This window comes from Triticum urartu, chromosome 3A, assembly GCF_056163025.1.
Source record: "Triticum urartu cultivar PI428250 chromosome 3A, HENAU_Tu73, whole genome shotgun sequence".
Taxonomy (NCBI): Eukaryota; Viridiplantae; Streptophyta; class Magnoliopsida; order Poales; family Poaceae; genus Triticum; species Triticum urartu.
In genome coordinates this window covers 63,616,083-63,641,721 of record NC_141875.1, presented here as the reverse complement: position 1 = coordinate 63,641,721, position 25,639 = coordinate 63,616,083, and the positions used below count along the sequence as shown (strand labels likewise).

Sequence of the window (25,639 nt, the reverse complement as noted above, 5' to 3'; positions counted from 1 at the left end):
CCTTTCGATGTACTTCTGTTGTTATGACGTATCTCTTGCTTTTGGTATATTGTAGTGAACTTATTGTTGTGCACAACCATTTGTATGCTATGAATGGGGTCTTTATGCCTTTGTGATCAAATAGAATCTATCAAAGGGCGGCTGCTCTGCTCTTTGTTATTTTGGATTCTGACTTGCTTCTGTTATATTAAACATCTATCATCTATAATGAATGTATACTTATGAACCTTCTATCCTCTGTAATGAATGTATAGTTGTGACCCTATTGACATGGGCTATTACTATTCCTTGCTTGGGTCTTTATGCTGTCCAATCAAATAGCAATCTATCATAGGCAGCTACTTTGCTCTTTTTTATTTTGGATCTGGCATTATGTCATTATTTAGAATTAGGCATGCTGCACCTATGGGATGGACCAGACAATGCGCCAAGATATGTTGGCAACAGTTACATTATCTATAAAGACGATCTCATGTTTGATTACTCTTGCAAAGATTTGTACTTTGTTTACATCTGGGTAATGTGTCGAGCCAGACACCACCTGTCAGCATCAAAATAAGAATATGGCGCCAGAACCTGGATTACTACAAACTTAGCATTACCTGTTTGAACAAAACATTGGGACCGGCACCCTTGCGCCAAGGCGCGGTCCCGATCTAGTTAACATGAAGACAAATTTATTATAGAGCATGACATTTTCATTATTTGGCATTTTTATTATTAGTAGGATGGCAATTTTTTCTCCTTATTGGCATGGCAAATAAATTACATTGACATTACATTTATCTCTTATATAAAACCGATTTGGTGATGATGGTATGCCTACCATCTTGCAATATAGACCGTCCGATCTATATCTGACGGATAGAAAACAAACTATGGCAATTTTGTAAAAAGATACCCGCACCTCTCTCCATATTTGTAGATAAGGCATTCCCTCATTCATCCTTATCTCCCACAACCTCATTGTTGAGCAATTAAAAAAGAAAGTCTCTGGAACAACCTCGCATGGTGGCCGCTGCCGGCGTCGTCCATCCCCATGCCCCCCCTCAGTCCGACCGCCAATCACCACCACGCCCCACTCCTACTCACCTTATCTCTCCTTTTTCTCGAGATGTCATTAATTTTTACACATGGGATTACTCCCGCATGGGTCAACCACAATAGGTGTTTTATTAAAAAAAATGCATCTTGATATTCCGTGCAATCCACGGGCATCTTGCTAGTTTAGTATTACAAGCATGGCAATTTTTATATGATTTTTTGAACAGTGGACCAACTCAAGCAAAAAATTACATCATGGCATTTTCATTTGGCCCATGGCAGTATTTACAAACCATCATAGTTATTGGCGTTTGTATTGCCAATAAAGAAGAAATGAAATTAAAGAACAGAAACAATCAAAATCATGAAGATTTCTAAGAAATAATGAATTAGTAGCTTCGGTACTACACTTTAAGAAGAAATAAAATAACTAAAACAAAATCAAAGTAATGAAGTTTTCCAAGAAATAATTAATTAGTGGCTTTAGTATTACCCTTTGATAAGAAAGAAAATGAAATAAACTCTAATACAAAATTAAAATAATGATTTTTTTCTCAGGAAGAACAAATTGGTGGCATTGGTATTACCTTTATGAAGAAAAATGAAAAAAAATCTAAAACAAACTCCAAATAATTAACTTTTTTAAGAAAGAATGAATTTGTGGAATGGCTGTTACCCTTTTAAGAAAATGAAATAATATATATATCCAAAAAAATGAGAAAATTTGCACACAATATACCAAAAAATTGCGTAGTTTTTAAGCATGTAAGAATAAACATATGATAGTGGAATTTTCACAAAAAAAGTATGCCACAAATAAATGAATTAACAAAATTTGTATTATCCTTACAGAAGAAATACAAATAAATAAAACTTAAAAAATTATAAGGAAGACTGAGTTAGTAGCATAGGTATTATCCTTTAAGATGGAAGAAAAAATAAAAGAAATTGCACACAACTTTGTACTTCTTTAATATGCAAAGATTAACCATATGATAGGGCAGTTTTGACACATAATGTATAGTATTTGTATGCATATATTTGCACCCACTCAACATCACAAAATACACACAAAATAAAAAACTAATAAATAAGAATAGAAAAACAAAGGGAAAAAGAGAAGGCTGGTTCGCACCTACTAATGGGCTTCGGCATGTTAAGCAATCAACTGGCCCAACTATGTGGTCAGTCGATTTAACACAGCACATACATCTCAGAGAACAAACAAGAAAGAAATAACACCACACCACACACCGCAAAGCAATATCAACGACACACAAAATCGACTGATCTAAATTTAAATTTGGTGACTTACATGTAGCTAAATTGTTTCATTATGCCCCTTGCACGGAATCGACATCTAAATTTTTAACATTTGCATCTGCTCTTTGGGAGGGAAACTTTTGGCCTATGGATGTATATACACCCTATATGAAAAAATAGTAATTAGTCAAAAAGTAAAAAAAACTGAAAATATTTTTGAAATAAAGCTGACCTTTCATTGTACTCGTAAGAAAAATTCCACGAAAAAACCCGTTGACTTCTTTAAAAAACAAAATTTTCGGCCAAATAATGTGAATAGTGACCTATAATAGCAAATAAATTTTGTTTTTTTGCTCTGAAGTCGATGCTGCGTTTTTGTTCGCAAAAATTTATATGCTGGTGCAAAACAAAGTCAAGTTTATTCAAAAAAAATCTACACTTTTTTGACTCTTTTTTAGTTACTATTTTTTAAATATAGGGTGTATATATACACCCAGAAACCAAATTGTAGCCCCCCTCCCCGCGCCGCCCTCCTCTGGCGGCACGGGGGAAACCCTAGCCGCCGCCGTTTACAGCCCCCGCCGTCAGTCTCCCCCGCATCGCCGCCGCCGGAGGGTCGGCCGGCGAAGCCGCGCCGGACCCCATGAAGGCGGCGGCGGGGTGGATCTCGATCTCGCTCGGCTCCAACGCCCCCACCCCGCGCCCCGATCTCGCGGCGGCGGCGCCCGTCCCTTGCTGCTTCGGCGGCGACGGCCTCGTCCCGCGTGTCTCTGGCCAGCGTCGGACTCCCTCCCACTGTCTTCATCAGCCGCCGCGGACTCCTCCCCACGCGCCTCCATCCCCTCCGCCCGTGACCCAACGTTCCTCCCGGCGAATCTCGGGCCCCTCCCCCCACCAGCTGCTGCTCGACCCTGCCTGCCGGCGGCGCGCCCGGTCACGGGGTGCTCGCGGCCTGCCTCCCGTGCAGGCGGCCCCCTCGTTTCCGGCGGCCCTCCCTCCACCTGTGCTCGGTGACGGCTCCTGCGGAGGCAGCGATGCGTCCGTTGTTGTGGCTGGCTCGGGGCCCCTCGCGGCGGGTCCTTGCTGGCGCTGCTCCGGCCCCGGCGGCTGCAGGCCCGCGTCTCCCCGGTGTCCTTCGCTGCCAGCATCTTCCGCCGGGCAGCTCCGGCCCCGACGACCAGGTAGCCGCGCCCCTTCCGGCTTCCCTGGCTCACTGACGTCCCGACGGTTACGGCCACGGCAACTCGGATCTGTATCTCTCCAGTCCTTGCTTGCCGGCGTTGCTGGACGCCGTTGCGCCAAGACCCCCATGTGGTTCGCCTCGTCGCCCATCCTACCATGTATGCCTCAAAACCCCCTCTTTTGCCAGATCCAAGCCCATGGTTCGGAGGCGGTGCCACCTTCGGCGGCGGGTGCAGCCCCGCCAACCCCCTGACTTGGCGGTTTCGACCAGCTCCCCCCGTCCCCATCTGTGATCCCTGATTCGGCGGCTATGGGATTGCTCAGCTTCAGGCCAGGGAGAGATCCCCGCTCGGTTCACCGGTGCTGGCAACGACGGCGCCCGCGGGTGTCGTTTTCCTTCTTGGAGGCGCTGCCAAGGCCTTTAGCCGCGCCCCTCTTCGAGCTCAGGGGAAACCCTAGGTCCGGGTCACCCGGACCGGATAGTGACGGAGTCTCGGCGTCGTCTTCCTTCTTGAAGGCACTATCTTGCTCGCTCGTGGTGTCCTTGATTTTTGGCTCGCACGGTGTTGGAGTTCTTGTTGGTTTGGCATCGTCGTTCTTGGCTCGGGTTTGGTAGGTTTAGCTGTGATGTCCCCTCTGTTTGGGCCGAGCATTCCTTGTCTCTCTGCTGCAGGCATCATGTTCACGCGCGTCTGCGTTCGTGTCATGTGTTGTAACCATGTACTCGTTCTTCTCTTTCTATCAATGAAATGATACGCAAATTTTGCGTATTCGCGAAAAAAAAGAAACCAAAGTGTATTTTCCATGCTCTCTGCCACAACTAACACCCCACGACTTTGCGAGCAAGAATCACATGCGAAGAAGGACTAGTACAATTACGAACCTGAGCGGAGAGCCCGTGGCAGCTGCCAAGCATGAACAAAGCGGGTAGCTAGTAGCGACGTCTTCGTTCTGAACGAGCTGGTAGATCTCGCAGCCCACGACCTTGCGAGCACGCACGTCGACGCCGAGCACATGGATGAGCCCAAGCACGGGGATCTTCCTTGGCAGACCAGTGGCCTTGTAGCTGGCCTCGTACCGTACTCCAGCGTCCACTCGGTGGAGTCTGGATAGTCGGCGGGCGTCCAGACGCTCAACGGTGCGGCCCCGTTGCGGCTGTTTCGGTTCCGGTACCGCAGCTTGCCGCTTGCCCGGCGCTGACGCCCACGTAGAGGTACTTGCCGAGCATCCCCGACCCCGAGGCTTTCCTGCACTTGAGCGCCTTGCCGTTCGGGAGCCTCCTGGAGCAGGAGATGACGCCGTTGGGGCTGTGCAGGCCGGCCGGAAGCGGGTAGCCAACGCTCTTGCTGACCCACTCCCCGTCCAGCGACGAGAAGCGCAGGAGGACGGCCATGTCGCCGCCGAGGATGGGCTGGAGCTCGACTGGTGAGATGGCCAAACGGCACGCGTCGCCGTCGGAACGTGCAGTAGTGCACCTGGCACGGCACGCGGGCATATCCAAGGGTGGGAGGCAGCCTTGGACTGCATTCAAACCGCGTCAAAACCAGCGAGGGTTTTCGGTTCGTCGGCTAGCGCGCGGCTGCAGCAAAGAAAGCAGTTGTTGACTTCAGAGACCAGACGCTGTTTGATCCGATCGCCAGCTCTTTTCGGTCAAAGTTCCTTCCGGTGCCGTACTGTCATGGACACGCACTATTTTGTGGCTTTGCCAGCCATACCTGAATGGACCGGTACACGTAGAGCGCACGGTAAGGCAAGCGTGTGGCCTGTAACGTCGCTACGTGCGCAGCTGCCTTCGTCGAGGCGATCCACATTTACACGGCTGCCCAGTGCACCGAATGACTGGAGGTCATTCACTCTGTGTGTTCTTTTTTTAGGGTGAAGGTCATTGACTTGTGCACGGGCCAAACCTAGTGCGCCATACTACAACAGCTAACTATCTATACAGAGTGTGCAAGAGCATCGATATACAGCCGGACTTAGCAAATCTGGCCCCTCAACGCCCGCGGACACATCCGAACGCGTCTGTGGACATTGATTGGGCATCCTTAAATATTATAATCCATATTCGGACATCTCAATTATTATATCTCAAATTCATGCAAACTCATGCAACTATGTCAATGCACACATATCGTCTGGCTACTCTATTACTACTAACTAAACATGGCATTAGACAACCAAATTTGGCATGTTTGGCTATGGTGGAGTTCATCCACGGCTACCCCTGCCCTTCACGGCTGAAGGATCCGTCCGTCGGCCGGGTGCTGTCCTTCTGGGAGCGGCGGAGTGCAATGCGGACTGTCATTGCCTCCTCCAACCTGCACGGGATGACACCCCAGTCGACGAATCCAGAGTGGTAGGAGTCTGATCCGCTGTCTGCCATGTCGGAGAAGGCCAGAAACCGCCGGAGGTGAGCTCGGTGGCGGCGGGGAGTGAAGGGGAGTGAAGTGAAATGGTTAGGGTTTGCTCCAACGAGCGGATGTGGACAAATATATGTGAGGTCAGATGGGCCAGCATGGGCCGGGTCCGATGTGGCATGCCCAGGCGCGTCCGAGCGTCCCCATATCCGCCACATATTTGGTCTGGATATAAAGGGTGTCGGTCAGCCCGAACGCTTGAGGCCCGTTTGAGACGTCCATCTAGATCGAAAAATCATGACTGATTAGTGACCGAGCGGTCACCTGAATGTTTGAGAAGAGTTTGAGACGCCTAGCTATAGATGCTCTCCGTATGTTGATGCGGCTAGCTACGACAATTGGGAAGGTCGACTTTGTATTTGCCGAATTTCAGCTTGTGCGGGCAAGTTGCCAGTTGGTATCTCAACCATCGCATGAAGAACAGGGTCCTATGCGCGGTTCAAAAACTAAATTCTCCATGAAAAATGAATGAGCACTCGTGTGTTTTTCTTTAGCGAATGAAGGCTCGTATGTAATTCAAGGGTAGAATGCGGGGTCACATATTCCAGACACAAAAAAGTGTCGTGATGAACACGTATGCTTTTCTTTGAAAAAGGATGTCGATGTTCACATCACATATGACAATTCACGAGTTCCTACACTAAAAACACGTTTACAATTTACATAAAAATATAAATTTTGAAGTAGGCATGATGAACAGATGTATAACTCCTACTGGTCAGGGGTATCGATGACAGTAGGGGTCCATAGCACGACCTAGTCATCGCGGAGGAGGCTGGCTCATGGCTTCAACAGCGAGGGCGGAAGAGAAGTTGTTGAAGATGGTATGACGAGGCAAGATATGCACGGACTGGTGCGGAGCGAGATGCACGAAGACATTGGCGATGCGAGGGAGAAGTCGGTCATACCCGAAGGTAGGGCGATATCAAAGGTTGTCAACAGTGTCCATGAAATGTTTCCCAAGATGACCCACGACGGCGACGCTGCAGACACCATCTCGGTTTTGGCTGGTTTTCTCAGTGTGTGCTTTTGTGTGTGTTTGCGTGGTGGTGGCAGTGAACTCGGGAATAGTGGTGGCACTCCCTATTGGATGATGGTATTTAGAGTTTAAGGTGGAGAGTAAATGTAAATGAGTGACTTGCAGGGCGACCAAAATGAAACGGATCACCAACAATCTGTTGTGCATGTGTCTGGTCATGGGACGGAAGGGCCCTGTGGCATGACACTGCCTTTGAAGCATGTGAAGCCCACCAGGTTAGGATTCGTCACGGTGGGACGACATGGCTGAGCACACACTACTGCAGGAATGCCTAGTAGTTGTTGGTGGTGTCGGTACTAACACCGGCGGATCTTGGGTAACAGGAGATAGGGAAGACGATGTTTACCCAGGTTTTGGGCCCTATCGAAGAGGTAAAATTCTACGTCTTACTTTGATTGTATTGATGTGATGGAGTATAGAGTACAAGATGATCTACCTTGAGATCAGATGATTGTGTTCTAAACCCTAAGGCTTGTCCTTCCTCCCGTAAAGACTAAATCACTCGGCTTATATATGCCCCGGGGGTGCCTAGATTTCACATATGTTTTGGGCCCTATCAGGACTGGGCATCTCAATTACCAGCCTCTCTCGTGAGACAAGTGAATACACTCTCATCGTGAGAATAACCTGTTTAGCATGGAAGATGTTGACCGCCCCGTCACTTTATGAGTGGTACGGGCACACAAAACATATGCTTATTTGAATGATTAGAGATGACACATGCTAACTTACTTGAAAGGACAGAGTAATGCAGTGTATAGGTAGGTATGGTGGACTCTTTGGCATAACTTTCGGTTTCAGGATTTTGCAAGCACAAGCAGTATGCCCGCTTAATACAGGCGTATGCTAGCAAAAAGATTGAGAAGCGACCAACTAGATAGCGACAATGGTCATAATTATGCATTGCGAATATCTAACATTGAATGTGAGCATGGGTAGAATATAGATTCTCTGAATATAAATATCATAAATGCGGCATTGGTTTTGAATCAACTAAATGTGTGAATATGTGCCAAGTCAAACCACTTGAATTGTTCACAGAAGAATACCATCCCTATCATACTACATCACAATTATTAATGTTGCAATTCATTTTAGTTAATATAACTAAATCATACTAATTATTAATGTTGCACTAGTTTACACTTGTTCTTGCACACTATGGAAGAGTACAAGTTTTGTTCATGATATGGAAGAGTACAAGTTCTTTTATTTGTTTTAAGTTTATTTCTTCTTTTAGGTTATACCAATGCCCTTTATTCATTCATCCTTAGAATAATTTTTTAATATATTTATTTTTGTTTATGGTTTGTTTCAGGTAACATCATTTATACAATTCTTTTTCTTTAGTTGATTTTTTTAATGACATTAGTTTTATTTATTTTTAATCTTTTTATGTTTCTATATGCATGTCTTTGTTTGTTGAAAATAAAAAAGCGAGTATGATCTTTTGTTTAATTTCCTCGCCCATGCTGATAGTTCCTCTTGTTTTTTAGTTGCTTAGTCGACCTTTTGGCGGTTGCGCATGCGGCAGCGGTTTGATACTGCAATCATTTGACACTAATTAGTTTTTTTATTCACTTAAAATGAAATTCATTTTCAGTTAATATAATAAATCATAGTAATTATTAAAGTTGCACTAGTTTACACTTGTTCTTGCACACTATGGAAGAGTACAAGTTTTGTCCATGGTTCGGAAGTGTATCAGTTTTATTTGTTCTTATTTCACGTTATATCAATGCCCTTAATTCATTTATTCTTGGATTTTTTACTTTTTCTATTTATGTTTTTGTTTTTGTTTCAGGTAACACCATTTCCATGATTCTTTCCTCTTAGGTTGATTGTTAGTTCTTTTATGTTTATATATGTCTTTGTTTACCAATAAGAAAAAGTGAGTAGAATGAAAAAATATTTTAATTTTCTCGCTCGTGTTGGTAGTTCCTCTTGTTTTTTTGTTAGTCGACTTTCAGGCCATTGTATTTCTCATATAATTATGCATATGACAGTGGTTTGTTGTGACAATTGTGTGCCACTACTTAAATTTTGTTTTGAACTTAACATGGAATTCTTTTTCAATTAATCTTCTCAAATCATAAATATTATTATTAAAGTTGCACTAGTTTACACTTGTTCCTGCACGATTGGAATGAGTACAAGTTTTGTGTAATTTGTGGCAAGATATCATTATTTAATAATTCCCACATATACTAAAAGAGTCAAAAATAAGTATTTACAAGACTTTCAAGTGAGGCATAGTTGTATAATATTAGTTTCCATTTCTAATGTTCTTGTTCTTTCTTCTAGGCCAATCTACTCCCTTAACTTTTTTTTTCATAGAACGAAGAACGAATGGTGTCCTTCTATGCTCCTTTTGCATTTATTCTATCATGTAACACCAGTATTAGAAATATTTCTTTCTTAGAAGGATTTTTTCCATCCTTTTTCTGTTTTTTATTTCTTCTTATGGTTATCCTACTCTTAGATTTTTTTTTCCTTCCATGCATTCAATTTCATTACCATTTAATTTTTTTGTGCATTTCTTCTTTTAGGCAACACCACTCTGATGATTTATTTTTCATTTGAAGGAACTTGATCTTCTATGTTTCCGACTTTTTTCATTTGTTTTGTAGGTAACAACACTCTTCGAATTATTCCTTTGTTGTGTTAAAAATTATGTATTCTTTTTATTTGTGTTCATTTCTAATCTACATTATAGTTTCTCCATATTTTGTCTTTGTTTGGTTCCTCTTGTAGGGTACACAATTTACCCTTAGACTATTCAATAATCTGATGGATTCTTTTTTAGCATTTTATTTTCCATGCTTTATTTAGATTTGTAATGATTTTTTATTGGCCAGAAGCCCTTAGATAGTTGACCATCTCACACTTACTACCAAAAATTAGCTATAAATAATCTCGGCATAATTGAAATTGGTATTATAAACCAAGTGCTAATTGTACAAACATATTGCTACTTAGTAGTTTATAGTACGATTGGTTACCTCAAATTACAAATGTATTACTAATTTAGTAGTTTAAAGTATGGTACAGCTTTGCTATAGTGGATTTTAAAGGCTGCATTATTTTTTCATATTACTTCATTTTTCCCTTGATATTAGTTTGCTTCCCTTTAGACGTGAAATGTGTTTGTTTTTATTTCGTTTTCTTCACTAGTGTTTAACTCTTCCTGTTGGTTGCACAGTTTATCCACGGTTACTTCCATAATTTGAACATATATATTTTTTAATTCTCAAAATATATATGTATTTGAATTTTCATGCAATACTTTGATTGCAATTATTTTTTTGTTTATGGTTCAGAGCCACTTACAAATTACCATCTCACTTTTTATTTGTGTTTGATAGATCAATTTAGTTATCATTTCACGTCCTTCTCAAAAAAAAAATGTGTGTCCTCAAAAATAAATTATCGTTTGACATCTCTACCTTATTTTTAGTGTAATTTCACATCTCTACTGGTATGCACCATGCTCATGTATGAGCATGCATGTTTTTATTTTGAGACATGAGCACATATATGGGCAGAGAGTTCCTATGTGACGCTCTCACAGTGCTAGCCGCTCGCCAGGCTAGTTGTCCATCGCAACACTTAAAAAATCTGAAATCTTAAAAGCGCGCGTGCTAGATGGAGAGAACCAGCAGCCGCTTGCCACACATGCATGCGTGCTTTTTTCTTGTCTGCTAGTGCATGTGGTTGTCTGTATTAAATGTGAATCAGACTAGTCATATAGTAAGGAAACACATATCCGTCTTCATTTATTTTAGGTTGTCAAATTTTTAAAAAGTCATATCTTTCAAACCACGCATCGAAATTCAGATCCATCTTCACTGTTGGATTCTTCGCGACGAGATCTTTGAAACTATATTTCACATGAGTATGTTTCGGCAAAAAAATCCGATGCCAACTTTTGTGCTATATGATGCAACTTTCATACTACATTGTGCAACTTTAATACTGAATGATGCAACTTTTTTCAAAACTAATTTTTAGAGCTGCATGATCCAATTTTCTATGAGGTTACAACCTAACAATCATGACAACCTATGCAACTAGTCTACTGCGCGGTCCAACTACATAGTAGTCCATGTGCAACCGTCCTCCCGACAAGTGGATGTGTAGTTTTTCACTCTTGGCACACCCTGCCCCATCCCCTATCATTGGTTTGTGCTACTTAGTCTTTTGGTCACGCCAACTGCCTATTACTCGATGTGCAAGTCCTTTCTTTCCCTAGTTGTTGATACGTAGTTTTAGTTGGCGGGTTCAATAGACAGAGTTGCACGTAGTCTGTTAGGCAGTTGGCCGGGGCAACATACAAAGTTGCACATCCTAGGATAGTTGGATGGTGAAACTCCACATTCATGAGGGTAGTGAAAAGTTGCATATAGATAGGGTGCTAAAGTTGCACATCTCACTAGTAGGGGTGGTGTGGACCGGGTGCTAGGAGAGAAACTACACATCCACAAAGGATATAAGAGAAGTTGCACATCACTGTTTGACAGTTGGCCATGGGAACATATGAAGTTGCACATCTATTGCTAGGCAGTTGGCCGATGTAGTAAATAATGAAAGCACATCCACGGGTAGGGGGAAAGTTGCACGTCAACTACTATACAGTTGGCCAGGGGAAGAGACGAAGTTACACGTCTCACTGAAAGGGGGTAGTTTTAGGGGTGGAGGTGCCATCAGTAAAAACTGCACGTCCACAGGATAGGTGCGAAGTTGCACATCCACTGCAGTTAGTTGCACACCGTTGCTAGATAGTTGCACAAAACAGAGACTAAAATTACACAAAAAATATTTTATCGAAACATACCCATGCGGATTCTAGTTTCGAAGAGCACGTCATAAGGATTCCAACGATGAAAACGGATCTTAATTCGGATCCATAGTTTAAAATTTATGGCTTTTTAAAATTCATAAATCATGAATTAAATGGTAGGAAGTCATCCACGCCATGCATGAAAAAAGCCACAACCGAATGCATGTGGATCATTTAATGCACGGTTGATGGATTGTTTCCGTTTAGCCAATTGAAACCATAAAAGTCTTTCCTAATTAGATGAGAGAGACAAATAATTTCCATAAAAAGACTGCGTCTCTTAAAGAAACCAACAACAGCGGCAAAAACTTGACCATTCGAAAAAATAAACTATAGGTGAGTAATCGAACCAAGTACCTCCTACAAGTGAACAAGGTTGCTAGCCACTGTGACTCCTTCGTGCGTACATCTGAATAGGGAACCTGTTCTATATGAACTATAAGCGGCAACAGATGTAAACTTTTTTTGAAATTTTGAACGTGATTTTCTTTTTGAAAAAGGTAGATATTTTTGCAGCGCAAGCATTGTCAAAATTGTGAACAGAAACTTAAAACCTCGAACATTTTGTGAAAATGCGAACATTCTTGGGATTCTCAATTTTCTAGTGAAAAAAGGAACAAAATTAAAAATGAGAACATTTTTTTAAATTATGAAGAACTTTTAGAAAGACGCAAACATTTTCTGAAAAACAGGAACAAAAATAGAAAACAAGAACATTTTCGAAATTTTGATTTTTTTTCAAAGCACAAACAATTTTTGAATTTGTGAACAAATTTGGAAACCCTGAACATTTTTGTATTTTCCAGACATTATTTAAAATTTGCGAAATATATTCATGTTTCTTTGTGAACAAAATTTGAAAATGGGAACCTTTTTAAAAATTGTTCCGCAACATGATTTTTTTTAATTTGTGAACAAAAGTAGAAAGTGGGAATTTTTTTGAATTTAGAACAAAATTTCAAAACATGAACATTTTCACAATTTATGAAAAACATTTAAAGTGGGAACATTGTCTTATTTTGTAAAGATGCGAACATTTTAAAATTTGAAATTCTATATTTTGGATTTTTTTATAAGAATCAAACAACTATTTGAAAATCTAAACTTCTTTGGAATTTGTGAATATTTCAAGATAGAAACATTTTTTTATTAAAATATGGAAAAAAATAAAAAGGAATTTTTTAAAAAAAATTCGAAATATTTGTTGAAAAAAGGAAATAAAATAATAAAGGAAATAAAATAAAAAGAAGAATGAAGAATGAAAAGGAGAATAAAAATTAAGAATAAAAAAGGAGGGTAAAGAAAAAAGAAACAGGAAAAATAAAAAACAAAAAACAAAAAGAAACAGAAAATTAAAAAATTAAAAATAGGTTCCCAAAACTGGAGAAAACTGGCTGGGACCTTCCAGAACGTTCCCAAAACCGGGGTTCCTGACATCTCGCTATCGCGGTCATCTCGTTGATGTAGCGCACGCCTCGCTTTTGGGCCGGCCCGTCTCGGTCGAGGCATGTGCAGTTCCTGACAATTTGATACAGAACTAGTAAGTATGCACGTGAAATTCACGTGCATATGCGTGCCTGGCATGGCAAAGATGACATATCTAGTGCATGCTGATGCGTCTTTGTATCCTGATGAAGCATCGAAACCGTACCCAGGGAAATACCTACAAGTGTCTCGAACCAGCTATTATTTTTTCTTTTCTGATGTTGATTTACAAGTGTTTGATTTAGGTTCTTGTGTTGTGAGTTTGAGCTTGTGCTTGTGTTAGACAAGTACAGTAGGAGTACACCGTAAGCATGTTGTACTAAGATGGATATGCTTCATAGCTAACTGTCGCCTGAGTTTCCACAGATTTTTCTTGTACACAAGTTTTACATGTCAAGTAGTAATAAGATGGATATGCTTCATATCTCTCTGTTGTCTGGTTTTCCAAAGGATTTACATCCATCCATCGCCGTGCCCACAACATGAACCAAAAACAAAATTCATAGTTCAAATCAAAATACAACCTTTTGCAGCAAACAAACCCATGCAAAAATTAATAAGAAATTCACATATGAAGCAGATGTATCAAAAATTTACATGACCCAGCGGGATCATCTTCATCCGCTGTAAAGGTATATCCAGCATCGGCTTCGAAAAAGGCATATCAAACCGCCCTTTTCTCCCTTCAATCCCTCTTAATCTCAGATCCAACGGAGCACGGGCTATTAAATCCTATAGATCATTCACCCATATCTTGTCCTAAATCTAGGGATTATGAGAAAAAGAGAAAATAAAAGCATGTACATCAGAGGCAACTAAACAAAAACATCGCCACGGTTCATTTAACATATAAAGCATTTAAAAAAAATCATACGGCGTGTAAGTAGGAGTATCAACATTTGGACATATATTTAACAACTAACACATAGTAAATGAACTGCCCCTGTCCGCCTCCTTGTGCCTACTCCTCGTGCGTCTTGGGGCTACCAAATTTGATGAAGAAAATCAACTGTAAAGAACAATGTCCCGGGCCTGCTCTCCCTAGTATTCCAACTCAGTTCTTCAAAATATATTTGGCCAAAATCTATGTAGCCCCTGGGCATGGTTTCTTTTGCTAGATATTTTTCACTTTTAACCTTTTATATATGTATACATGGTATATCACTGGACATAGCATAACGATATTCCCAAAAGATATGTGTTGATGTGTTTAACTCTCTTCCTTCTATTGGTATAATGTGAGAAAATTGCATTGTCCAGAAAAGTGATTCTTTCAGGGGATCTGCTTACTCCATATCTAAAACCCACATTCAGTGTTCCTATGCATTGCATATCTGTTTTTTATATCATTCAGTGATGTAAGTTTTGCAATTATATGTTAGTACATTCTTTGTTTTGAACCATGTACAGAAAAAATCCAACGCCTTGGATATCTTAACTTTAGCAATCATTCACACTGTGTGGGGTGCCTTATATCTGTGGGTGTACGTTCAATTGCTGAGGTCCTTTCGCAAAACAAAAAAGAGATAGTAGCGGTCATCGGTATTGAACATGGGAAGAACTATACAATAAACTGTCATTCCAACATGGACGAAGCAGAATATTACTATGAACCAATCACACAGATAAATTCAGAAATTCGTATGGGCCTGTCGGACACATACCAGTGCAGCGTGTGGAGGCGGCGCGTCGGGCGCACCACGCGTGTGAACTGTGAAGGGGCCGCAGATCGACGACGAAGGAAGGTGTTGATTCGGGCTTGATTGCGGCGCCGGAGCGGGGGAGAGCGCCCGGGTAGGGAGGCACCTGCCATGACATGGCTGCGGCGATGCGGCTGAAGACGGGCTCCCCGCTCCCAATCCTCCTCGACAGTGCCGTCTGTGTCTTCCTCCCCGTCGCGCTCACCAAGGCCTTCCGCGGGCGGCATGGGTACGGCCGGGGGTCGTCCTCTCCACCTCCCTCGTCCATGTCCTCATCAGTGCCACCGACGCCTACGCGGCGCTCGCCTACTGCGCCGACCCTGGAGGGACTTCCCCTTCGCCTGGCTCCTCCGCCTCGTCAGCGACGGCCGGGCATGAAGGAATCCGAGGCGGCGGCCGGGCGCGGAGGATGCATCAGGGCGGAGGCCATGGAGCGGCGGTGGAAGCGCGTCAGGAAGCTCTCCGACGAGTTCGACCGCATCACCGCCGCGCAGCAAGAGGGAAGAAGAAGCCCGCCGCTGCAGAGGTTGGGAAGGAGGTGGACGGAATACGTGCGTGTGTGAGTTCCGGTTAAAGATCATGGAGCGATCGTGGGCATGGAGCGGGCAGGAAAAGTGGGCACAATTTTTCCCATGGGCAGAGGAGTTCGGTTGACAGTAAAACATGGTTGGTGTTAAACATGGAAGGGCTATGGATCGTTGGATTACTTTTATTGAACGGTGTAGATGATTTGATTCTCCACCCTCTCGTGCTTTTATAGGGGTAGTAGATAGATGCGTCAAATAGGAAAATCCTTAGCCTTTGCAACCGTCTCTTCCTGAGCTTAAGTTTACAAAAATAATACATGTGCACTGTGTTTGATAATTGGGCCGATATCGATACAAATTGATGAGACTAGTGGGGGGATTTTCATATACTCCATTCGTTCCAAAATAGATGCACCTGCAACGCAAACAAGTTTTGCCATCTGACCCGCAAAAAAAAAATTGTTTTGCCATCTGTAGTTAAGAATCTGTGATGGATCAACTTTAACGATGATGAATCCATCATGTAGCTAACAGAAGCTATTGGGTTTAAGATTAGAAACAAGTTGCTGCAGCTACAAGCTGTATCAGATTCAAGAGATATTGAGTACTACTAATCAAGCAAAAAACTGTATATAACTGATCAAGATTCAAGAGATTGAGTACTACGTACTAATCAAGGAAAGAGATGTTCTCAGCAGTATCTAATTGATTAAGATTCAAGAGAAGCTTGAGTAGATCGACTTGATCCACCGATCGAGCATTACAGATCGTGGATGCACGTATGTGCAGTTTTGCATCGAATCTTTGAGCAAGAAATGGAACTATATATGGCAGTACACCGTAATCACAGATCCACATAGCACCTGAACCTTCAACTTCAAAGATGATGCATCCACCATGTAGCTAACAGAATCTATTGGGTTTAAGCTGATTGTAGAAACAAGTTGCAGCAGCTACAAACTGTATCTAACTGATCAAGATTCAAGAGATTGAGTACTAAGTACTAATCAAGCAAACAGATGTTCTCATGTTGTATCTAATTAACTGAGCAAGATTCAAGAGAAGCTCGAGTCGATCGACTTGATCCACCGAGCAGTTTTGGATCAAATCTTTGAGCACAAACTGAAACTAATAGTAGCGCTAGTGCATCGTAATCACAGTTAGCAGATCGACATAGCACATGAACCTTGATCGACGGAAACCCGAGACGGGCCGGGAAGAACAAAGCAGAAGAGAGATCGGTGATCGCCGCCGCGCGCGCTATCAGCCGTGCAGAAGCACCCAGGCGTGGATGTACTGGGCGACGATGGCCGGGCGCATCTGCCCCAGCGCGGCCTCCGCCGCGGCCAGATCGTCGATCGCGCGGAGCAGGAGCTGCTCGGCCGCGGGCGCCCAGGCGTGGGCGACTGCTGGCGGCGACGGCGGCCTGAGCATGACCTGGAAGACGCTGAAGGCCGCATGGCCGTGCGACCTCGCGGAGAGCAGGCGCCGCAGCGCCGTCTCCGCGCGGCGGGCGGCGTCGGCGTGTTGGAGTTGCCAGCTGTTCCACCGCCCCAGCGCGTTGCCCTGGAGCCCGATGCGCGCGACGCAGAGGGAGAAGACGTTGCCCAGGACGGCGTGGAGCCTGCGGACGCGCTTGACCCGGGCGATGGCGAGGTCGATGATGGGGCCGCCTGCTGAAGCGCCCTGGCCGGCGTTGGGCGGCGGGTGCACGCCCGGGCCGAATCCGCGGCAGTCCTCGGCGGCCAGGCCGTACTGCAGGCGGGCGACAATGATGGACCCCGCAATCGCGGTCGTCTCGTTGATGTAGGTGAAGCTGCCACCCGCCGCCCCCGCCGCCATGTTCCTCCACTCCGCCATTGCCGGCGTCTTTCTCTCTCTCTCTCTCTCTCTCCGGCGTGAGGAGACGTGATGCTATTTGCTGCCTCGGGGTGGGGTCGGTTGGGGCTATTTCTACCGCGCGCCGGCGAGGTAGTTTCTGGAGTCGGTGGGGTAAATGAGCCGTTACGGTGTGGGGCCCGCTTGTTGTCACGCAGAATCGTCTCGCTGCCACGTCAGAATCCATCGCGGGGGCACGAGCAGCGAGCTAACGTAGCTCCTGACCCACTGGATCGCTGGTCCCACGTACATGGGCCCATCCGTCAGTGAAGTTGTTATGTCATGGCACTGGTATGTTGACTAAGCTGGGACCTGTGAGCCCATGCCAGGCTGGCTATTTCAGCGACGACGGAGAGGGGAGGGGAGAAAGAACCCAAGAAAGAAGAGAAGAGAGAGAGAGAGAGAGAGAGAAATGGCGCAGCCGCCGCCATGGAAGGCGATGTACCTGTCTGTGACGAGCGACGCGATCCGATCCGCCGCCGCCGTCAAGCGAAGCGTCGCCGCCGCGCGTCGCGATCTGGCGTCCCCGCTGGTGCTGGACACCCGCGACGCCGAGGGGCGGTACACCTTGCTGGAGTCCGCGCTGACCCACATCGACCACGCATCCGGCTCCCTCTCCGCTTTCATCATCAACATGGTGGTGGCCGAGCGCCTGACGCTCCACGGCTGCGGCGCCGTCCCGTCGGAGCCGGTGGCCCGCGTCGGCGACCTCCGCGATGGCCACGGGCGCCACGACGAGTGGCTTGCTCTGATCAGGCTCCAGGCCGCCAGGGAGCACGCCCAGGACGCGCTCCGCCGAGTGGAGGGGGCCTACACTCTCCTGGCCACCGTCGGGTTCATGCTTCACAGCCAGAACCCCGACGCTCCAGGGCGCCGGCAAGCCATGGAAGGGCAGCTCCACGCCCTCGATCTCCAGCCCGTGGTGGTCGGCGTGGCGAGCATGTCCGCGCTGGCCTCCTTGGCCACCGAGCCCCCCATCCGCTACCGCATCCAGTGAGAGGTCGATCTCTTGCCTTGATCAGCTCCGCACGACTCCGCTTGCTTGCTTGACATGGATGATCGTTCGCGTTGGCTAGGGCCTAGGGCTACTTTGTCTCCTTGATATCTTGTGATTGTGAAACCATGGATGATCTATCCGTCCGTCGGATTCGAACTACTCCTACGTTTTGCGGTTCTGTTGTTACTTGCAAGGATCGTTTCGATCGATCAGGGAATTCGAACTACTTTGCAGTTTGTCGATCTGGAATCCCAGGATTATTTGTTGGTGATTTGGTTTGGTTAATCACTTTATTACTGCCATGACGTATGGCGCGTGATCATGCCTGCGTGTGTTTGTTGCAACTTGCAGGTTGCAACGTAAATTGGCAGTGCTGTTTTGCTTTTCTGGGGCATTGCACTTTGCAGTTCTTTGAACAACCACCGGCGACCCCATTCGCCTGCTTTTCACCGTGCAGTCAATTTCTTTTTTCGACGTACCGGTAAAGACTTAAGCCTTGTTCTGTCTCCAATACTTATCTAATCTTGAACGAAAAATATACTCCCTCCGGTCCTTTTTACTCTGCATATTAGAATTCTCTGAAGTCAAACTTCACAAAGTTTGACCGTATTTATATAAAAAAATATCAACATCTGTCATGCTAAATTTATACAATATGAAACTTTAAGTCATAACACATCTATTGATATTGATTTCAGATTGTGAATGTTGGTACTTTTTTCTATAAAGTTGGTCAAACTTTACGAGGCTTGACTTCAGTCAAATCTTATATGCGAACTAAAAAGGACCAGAGGGAGTACCTCGAAAGTAAAAAAATATTGTAAAAGAAAAACTATGTTCAATAAAGTAAAGTAATTACATGGTGTTGTTCAATGACACGCAGGTCATACAATAAATAAAGACAACTCCTATGGCTCCTGCCGGTTGTCATACTCATCGACATGCAAGTCGTGATTCCTATTACAAGAACATGATCAATCTCATACATCACATATCATTCATCACATTCTTCTTGACCATATCACATCACATAACATACCCTGCAAAAACAAGTTAGACGTCCTCTAATTATTGTTTGCATGTTTTACGTGGCTGCTATGGGTTTCTAGCAAGAACGTTTCTTACCTACGCAAAACCACAACGTGATATGCCAATTGCTTTTTACCCTTCATAAGGACCCTTTTCATCGAATCCGTTCCGACTAAAGTGGGAGAGACTGGCACCCGCTAGCCACCTTATGCAACTAGTGCATGTCAGTCGGTGGAACCTGTCTCACATAAGAGTACGTGTAAGGTCGGTCCGGGCCACTTCATCCCACAATACCGTCGAAACAAGATTGGACTAGTAACGGTAAGCATATTGAACAAGATCAACGCCCACAACTACTTTGTGTTCTACTCGTGCATAGAATCTACGCAATAGACCTAGCTCATGATGCCACTGTTGGGTAACGTAGCAGAAATTCAAAATTTTCTTACGTGTCATCAAGATCTATCTATGGAGAAATCAGCAACGAGGGGAAGGAGAGTGCATCTACATACCCTTGTAGATCGCTAAGTGGAAGCGTTCAAGAGAACGGGGTTGAAGGAGTCGTACTCGTCGTGATCCAAATCACCGGAGATCCTAGTGCCGAACGGACGGCACCTCCGCGTTCAACACACGTGTAGCCCGGTGACGTCTCCCATGCCTTGATCCAGCAAGGAGAGAGGGAGAGATTGAGGAAGACTCCATCCAGCAGCAGCACAACGGCATGGTGGTGGTGGAGGAGCATGGTGATCCAGCAGGGCTTCGCCAAGCACCGCGAGATATGAGGAGAAAGAGAGGTAGGGCTGCGCCAGGGAGAGGTCAGAAACTCATGTGTTGGTAGCCCCAAAGACCTCAACTATATATAGGGGAGAGGGAGGGGGCTGCGCCCCCACCTAGGGTTCCACCCTAGGGGCGGCGGCCAGCCCAGATCCCATCTGGTGGGGCGGCCAGGGGAGGGGGAGAGGGAGGCGCACCAGGCATGGGCCCTAAGGCCCATCTGCCCTTAGGGTTTGCCCCCCTCCTCCCCTTAGGCGCCTTGGGCCCTTGTGGGGGGGGGGGGCGCACCAGCCCACCTGGGGCTAGTCCCCTCCCACACTTGGCCCATGCAGCCCTCCGGGGCTTGTGGCCCCACTTGGTGGACCCCCGGGACCCTCCCGGTGGTCCCGGTACGTTACCGATAAAACCCGAAACCTTTCCGGTGACCAAAACAGGACTTCCCATATATAAATCTTTACCTCCGGACCATTCCGGAACTCCTCGTGACGTCTGGGATATCATCCGGGACTCCGAACAACATTCGGTAACCACGTATATCTATTCCTTATAACCCTAGTGTCATCGAACCTTAAGTGTGTAGACCCTACGGGTTCGGGAACCATGCAGACATGACCGAGACGTTCTCCGGTTAATAACCAACAGCGGGATCTGGATACCCATGTTGGTTCCCACATGTTCCACGATGATCTCATCGGATGAACCACGATGTCGAGGATTCGATCAATCCCGTATACAATTCCCTTTGTCTAGTGGTACGATACTTGCCCGAGATTCGATCGTCGGTATCCCGATACCTTGTTCAATCTCGTTACCGGCAAGTCTCTTTACTCGTTCCGTAACACATCATCCCGTGATCAACTCCTTGGTCACATTGTGCACATTATGATGATGTCCTACCGAGTGGGCCCAGAGATACCTCTCCGTTTACACGGAGTGACAAATCCCAGCCTCGATTCGTGCCAACCCAACTGACACTTTCGGAGACGTTTGTGACCTTTATAGACTGTTGGGTTGGGTTGGCACGAATCGAGACTGGGATTTGTCACTCCATGTAAACGGAGAGGTATCTCTGGACCCACTCAGTAGGACATCATCATAATGTGCACAATGTGACCAAGGAGTTGATCACGGGATGATGTATTACGGAATGAGTAAAGAGACTTGCCGGTAACGAGATTGAACAAGGTATCGGGATACCGACGATCGAATCTCGGGCAAGTACTATACCGGTAGACAAAGGGAATTGTATACGGGATTGACTGAATCCTTGACATCGTGGTTCATCCGATGAGATCATCGTGGAACATGTGGGAGCCAACATGGGTATCTAGATCCCGCTGTTGGTTATTGACCAGAGAGATGTCTCGGTCATGTCTGCATTATTCCCGAGCCCATAGGGTCTACACACTTAAGGTTCGATGACGCTAGGGTTATAGGAAAAGTACGTACGCGGTTATCGAATGTTGTTCGGAGTCCTGGATGAGATCCCGGACGTCACGAGTAGTTCCAGAATGGTCCGGAGGTGAAGATTGATATATTGGACGAAGGGTTTTGGAGTTCGGAAGTGTTCCGGAGGTACCGGGTGATGACCAGCATGACCGAAAGGTGTTTCGAGAGCCCCGGCAAGTGTTGGGGGGCTTCATGGGCCAAGGGAAGGGGGCAAACCAGCCCACTAAGGGGCTGTGCGCCCCCCTCACCTATTCCCACGTGACCAGGGGGTTTGGGGCGCCTCATCTAGGGTTCCCACCTCCTGGCTTGGGGGCCAAGTCACCCAAGGGGGAGATCCCATCTGCCCTGGCCACCGCCCCTCTAGGGGAAACCCTAGGGCGCCTCCCTTGCCCTTGCCCCTATATATAGTGCAGGTTTTGGGGCTGCACAACACATGAGTCTCTCTCTCCCAAGGCGCAGCCCTACCTCTCTCCCTCCTTGTCTCTCGTAGTGCTTGGCGAAGCCCTGCTGGAGTACCGCGCTCCTCCACCACCACCACGCCGTCGTGCTGCTGCTGGATGGAGTCTTCCCCAACCTCTCCCTCTCTCCTTGCTGGATCAAGACATGGGAGACGTCACCGGGCTGCACGTGTGTTGAACGTGGAGGCGCCGTTGTTCGGCGCTTAGATCGGAATCGACCGCGATCTGAATCGCTACGAGTACGACTACCTCATCCGCGTTCTAGTAACGCTTCCGCTTAGCGATCTACAAGGGTATGTAGATGCACTCCCCTTTCCCTCGTTGCTAGATTACTCCATAGATTGATCTTGGTGATGTGTAGAAAATTTTAAATTTCTACTACGATCCCCAATAATAATAGTTTAACATCCACAACAAATCAAAGATGTTGTCTGTTGTTCTTGATAAACCCGAAAATCATATAGGAAGCAACATGCAAGTTGCAAGTTGGGGTTGATCCATCTGCTTAGGAGAATTACAGCCTCTCGCCACGGATCCTTCTAGCCAGATGAACATCTTTGGATATTATGGTCACACGCTTCGCATGGACGGCACAAAGATTGGTGTCCTCAAACAGTCCCAAGAGGTATGCTTCGGCCGCCTCCTGTAAAGCAAGCATTGCATGGCTCTGGAAGCATAGATCAATCTGTAGATGTAGCACAAAAGACCAAAGAAAAGCATCATAAGGAGAAATTTTTATTATTTAATTAAACTGCATTAGAGATTTTTTTTCTGAAACACCTAAGTGACTTATATACATGGATATTTTCTAAAGGGATCGCGCCAGATTCGAGTGTATGTCAAGCAAGCCCTGCAAAAGTACCTTGAAAACTTGAACAATCTCCCTCACGAGCCTTTGAAAAGGTAGTTTCCTTATGAGCAGCTCGCTACCCTTCTGATACTTGCGAATTTCACTACAAAAGCACATGTATGAATGATAAGAACCTCACAAGGTGTTATCATAATACTACATGTCCTAAAATGTATATGTTGCACATACCAAATAGCAACAGTTCAAAGACGGTATCTGCGGGGCTTCTTCACTCCTCCAGTTGCTGGAGCGGTTTTACAAGCTGCTGCTTATCATCGCAAAACCAATAATAAAGTTATTGTCAAACAAATTAACAACTATAACATATAGACTAACAACTATCGTATTTTTTGCAGTATTATTATTTAGTAATGCAGATAGTAAAGACAAACACTACGAAATATTACATAGAAAGCCCTAAGGTGCTTCGTGGGAGCCTTTCCTTTGGTGGACTTTCGAGCTGCACACTTGGTTCGAGACATCCTGCAAACAAAATAGTGAGTCATGCATAAAAGTTTAAAAAATGACAATAACATTATGGCATAGCAACACATCCTTTGTAGGACATCTGAAACAAATGTAACCGCCCACTCCCCTAAAATTTGTTGTTTCTAGGACGTGTGCAGAAGCCAAAATATTTAGACTTCAACTAGAAATATACTCCACCTTGGATTGGATATTTTAACCTGTGGTGTAGAAAAACAACACAGCAAAAGGATCAGAATAACACGGCAAAACATTTGTAGAAAATATCACAAATAACACAGTAAAAGGATCACGGTCTAAGCCAGCTACTTCATATGCTACTGTCTTATTAATGGAGATGGGTCAGATTATTTATATCAGTGATTGTTAGCTAGAAAAAAAGCAGAGGTGGTGCATGGGCTAAACTATGCATGCATGCTGAAACGAGTGATTATATGGAAGAAGTAAATAACGGTAAAGTACAACCACAAGAATTAGAGTCTGTAGCACGACGACTTCCCGACTGTCTATTACCGGCGCGCCTTCGGCTCGCTGTAGTGCTTATAATCGTCACTAGATGGTCCATTGGTCTGGTTGTAATTTTTATCATCTCTTGTGTTCTTTGTACTGCTATGAGAGTAGATTGAAAGTTTGGAAAAGAGAAGAGGTGGGGCAACCTCTGCATGCATGCAGTCTCGTGTCGTGAAAATTCCACAAGTTCACCCATCACAAATCTCAAAGGCAAAAAAAGGGGGCAGGATTCACCACAATCCGTGTCATAGAAACACCCCGGCCAACGGCGGGGCGCGATATACGCACAGCGATCCGTGTCACTGTCGAGCTCAGCCGTTAACTATTTTGAATGCAACGCCAGTGCCAACCATCAATCAATCTATATAATGTTAGAACTAATCTTGATATTTGTATTAGCATGTTAAGTTTGAGTCTGCATGTAGCTTAGCTTAGCGAGTTGTCCTTCGGTGAAGTTTCAGATGAAGCACGGAAGGAAGTGAGATGCCCGGCAATCGTGTGATGCGGTGTGTAGGCGTGACGCTGTGGTGCTGCGTGAGGCAGCACGGCCGTGAGAAGCGGCAAGGCGTGGCCGGCCAACGGCGGGGCGCGATATACGCACAGCGATCCGTGTCACCGTCGAGCTCAGCCGTTAACTATTTTGAATGCAACGCCAGTGCCAACCATCAATCAATCTATACAATGTTAGAACTAATCTTTCTCTTATCTCGAAACCATGTTCTGTCTTCTATGGGGGAAGCAACGAGGGGCACACGAACGAACCGACTTAGGGTAAGATACCTGCCGTATACTTTGCATCTCCATGTCCCAAAGGCCATCGGAGATGAGGCGGACCGATGAGGGCACCGATGGAAGGAGGAGGAAAGCCTTTTCTTGTGAGGTCGCCCGACCTCGACCAACTGTCGTGTGTCTGTCTTTCCAAAGGTTGCTGCCTCAGTTCTGCGCCTTCCGCTTGGCTTTTGCGCATGTCGGGGTGGGGGGGGGGGGGGGTCCATGCCAAGCGGCCGAGTACAAGAGGTTGTAGCCATATAAAAGTAATTTTTATAAACTAGCATGATTTTTTGGATTTGACCGATCCATTCGCTCGTGGATACTGAGAAACACTGATTTTGTAACCATTTATACTCGTGCATACAACCAAGCTGCATGATTTTGTCCCGTTTAAATTGTAACATACATACGACCAGATCTCGAACATATAGCCGTGCATACGTCCAAAACTCATGTACATGGGGAGGCAACGGACGGCTCCACTGAATGATGGGGCCTTCTCGGCGCCAACCAAAGAGTTCATGATTCTCTCCTCGTCTGACGAAGACAACGCTCATCACTGACAGCCCCGAGACAAGGCAACAAGGAGACCACCCGTGACCCGTCCCACTATGCCACTTCACCGCCTCTATTAATTTTTGGTCATGGGAAATATGTCCTCCTATGGACTAGAATCTACAATCTATACCATGTACTGTTCATGTAAGATAATCCTACGAACTGTGCAATCGAGTCTAAACAGAAATTGCCAACGTCACTTAACGATGGAACTAGACATACATTCAAACATCAATTCGGTGTCACAGCCATGCCAAACAAGAAACTCAGATCATTGGTGGAGAGCAAGTCTATGAATGATCATAGTATCTATATATCCGCAAGTCCTTATGGGAAGATGGTGGATTCCGCAGTTACTAGTACGCATGTCACTGCTGCCCCG

At 45.3% G+C, this 25,639-nt stretch overlaps 2 protein-coding genes and 1 pseudogene across 2 annotated transcripts; 1 reads left to right on the top strand and 2 right to left on the bottom strand.

Annotated features, from left to right (window-relative positions):
• Positions 1 to 14,831: 14,831 nt before the first annotated feature.
• On the bottom strand, positions 14,832 to 15,451 carry LOC147978575 (uncharacterized; annotated as a pseudogene).
• A 1,101-nt stretch (positions 15,452 to 16,552) lies between these two features.
• On the bottom strand, positions 16,553 to 17,385 carry LOC147978574 (uncharacterized). Its single transcript, XM_087516635.1, has one exon. It carries the CDS (start codon positions 17,355 to 17,357, stop codon positions 16,761 to 16,763), a length of 597 nt encoding a protein of 198 aa, XP_087372761.1. The 5' UTR covers positions 17,358 to 17,385; the 3' UTR covers positions 16,553 to 16,760.
• Positions 17,386 to 17,738: 353 nt separating this feature from the next.
• Positions 17,739 to 18,540, top strand: LOC125547963 (uncharacterized). Its single transcript, XM_048711685.2, has one exon. The coding sequence runs from the start codon at positions 17,788 to 17,790 to the stop codon at positions 18,370 to 18,372; it is 585 nt and encodes a 194-aa protein (XP_048567642.1). The 5' UTR covers positions 17,739 to 17,787; the 3' UTR covers positions 18,373 to 18,540.
• The last annotated feature ends 7,099 nt before the right edge of the window (positions 18,541 to 25,639 follow it).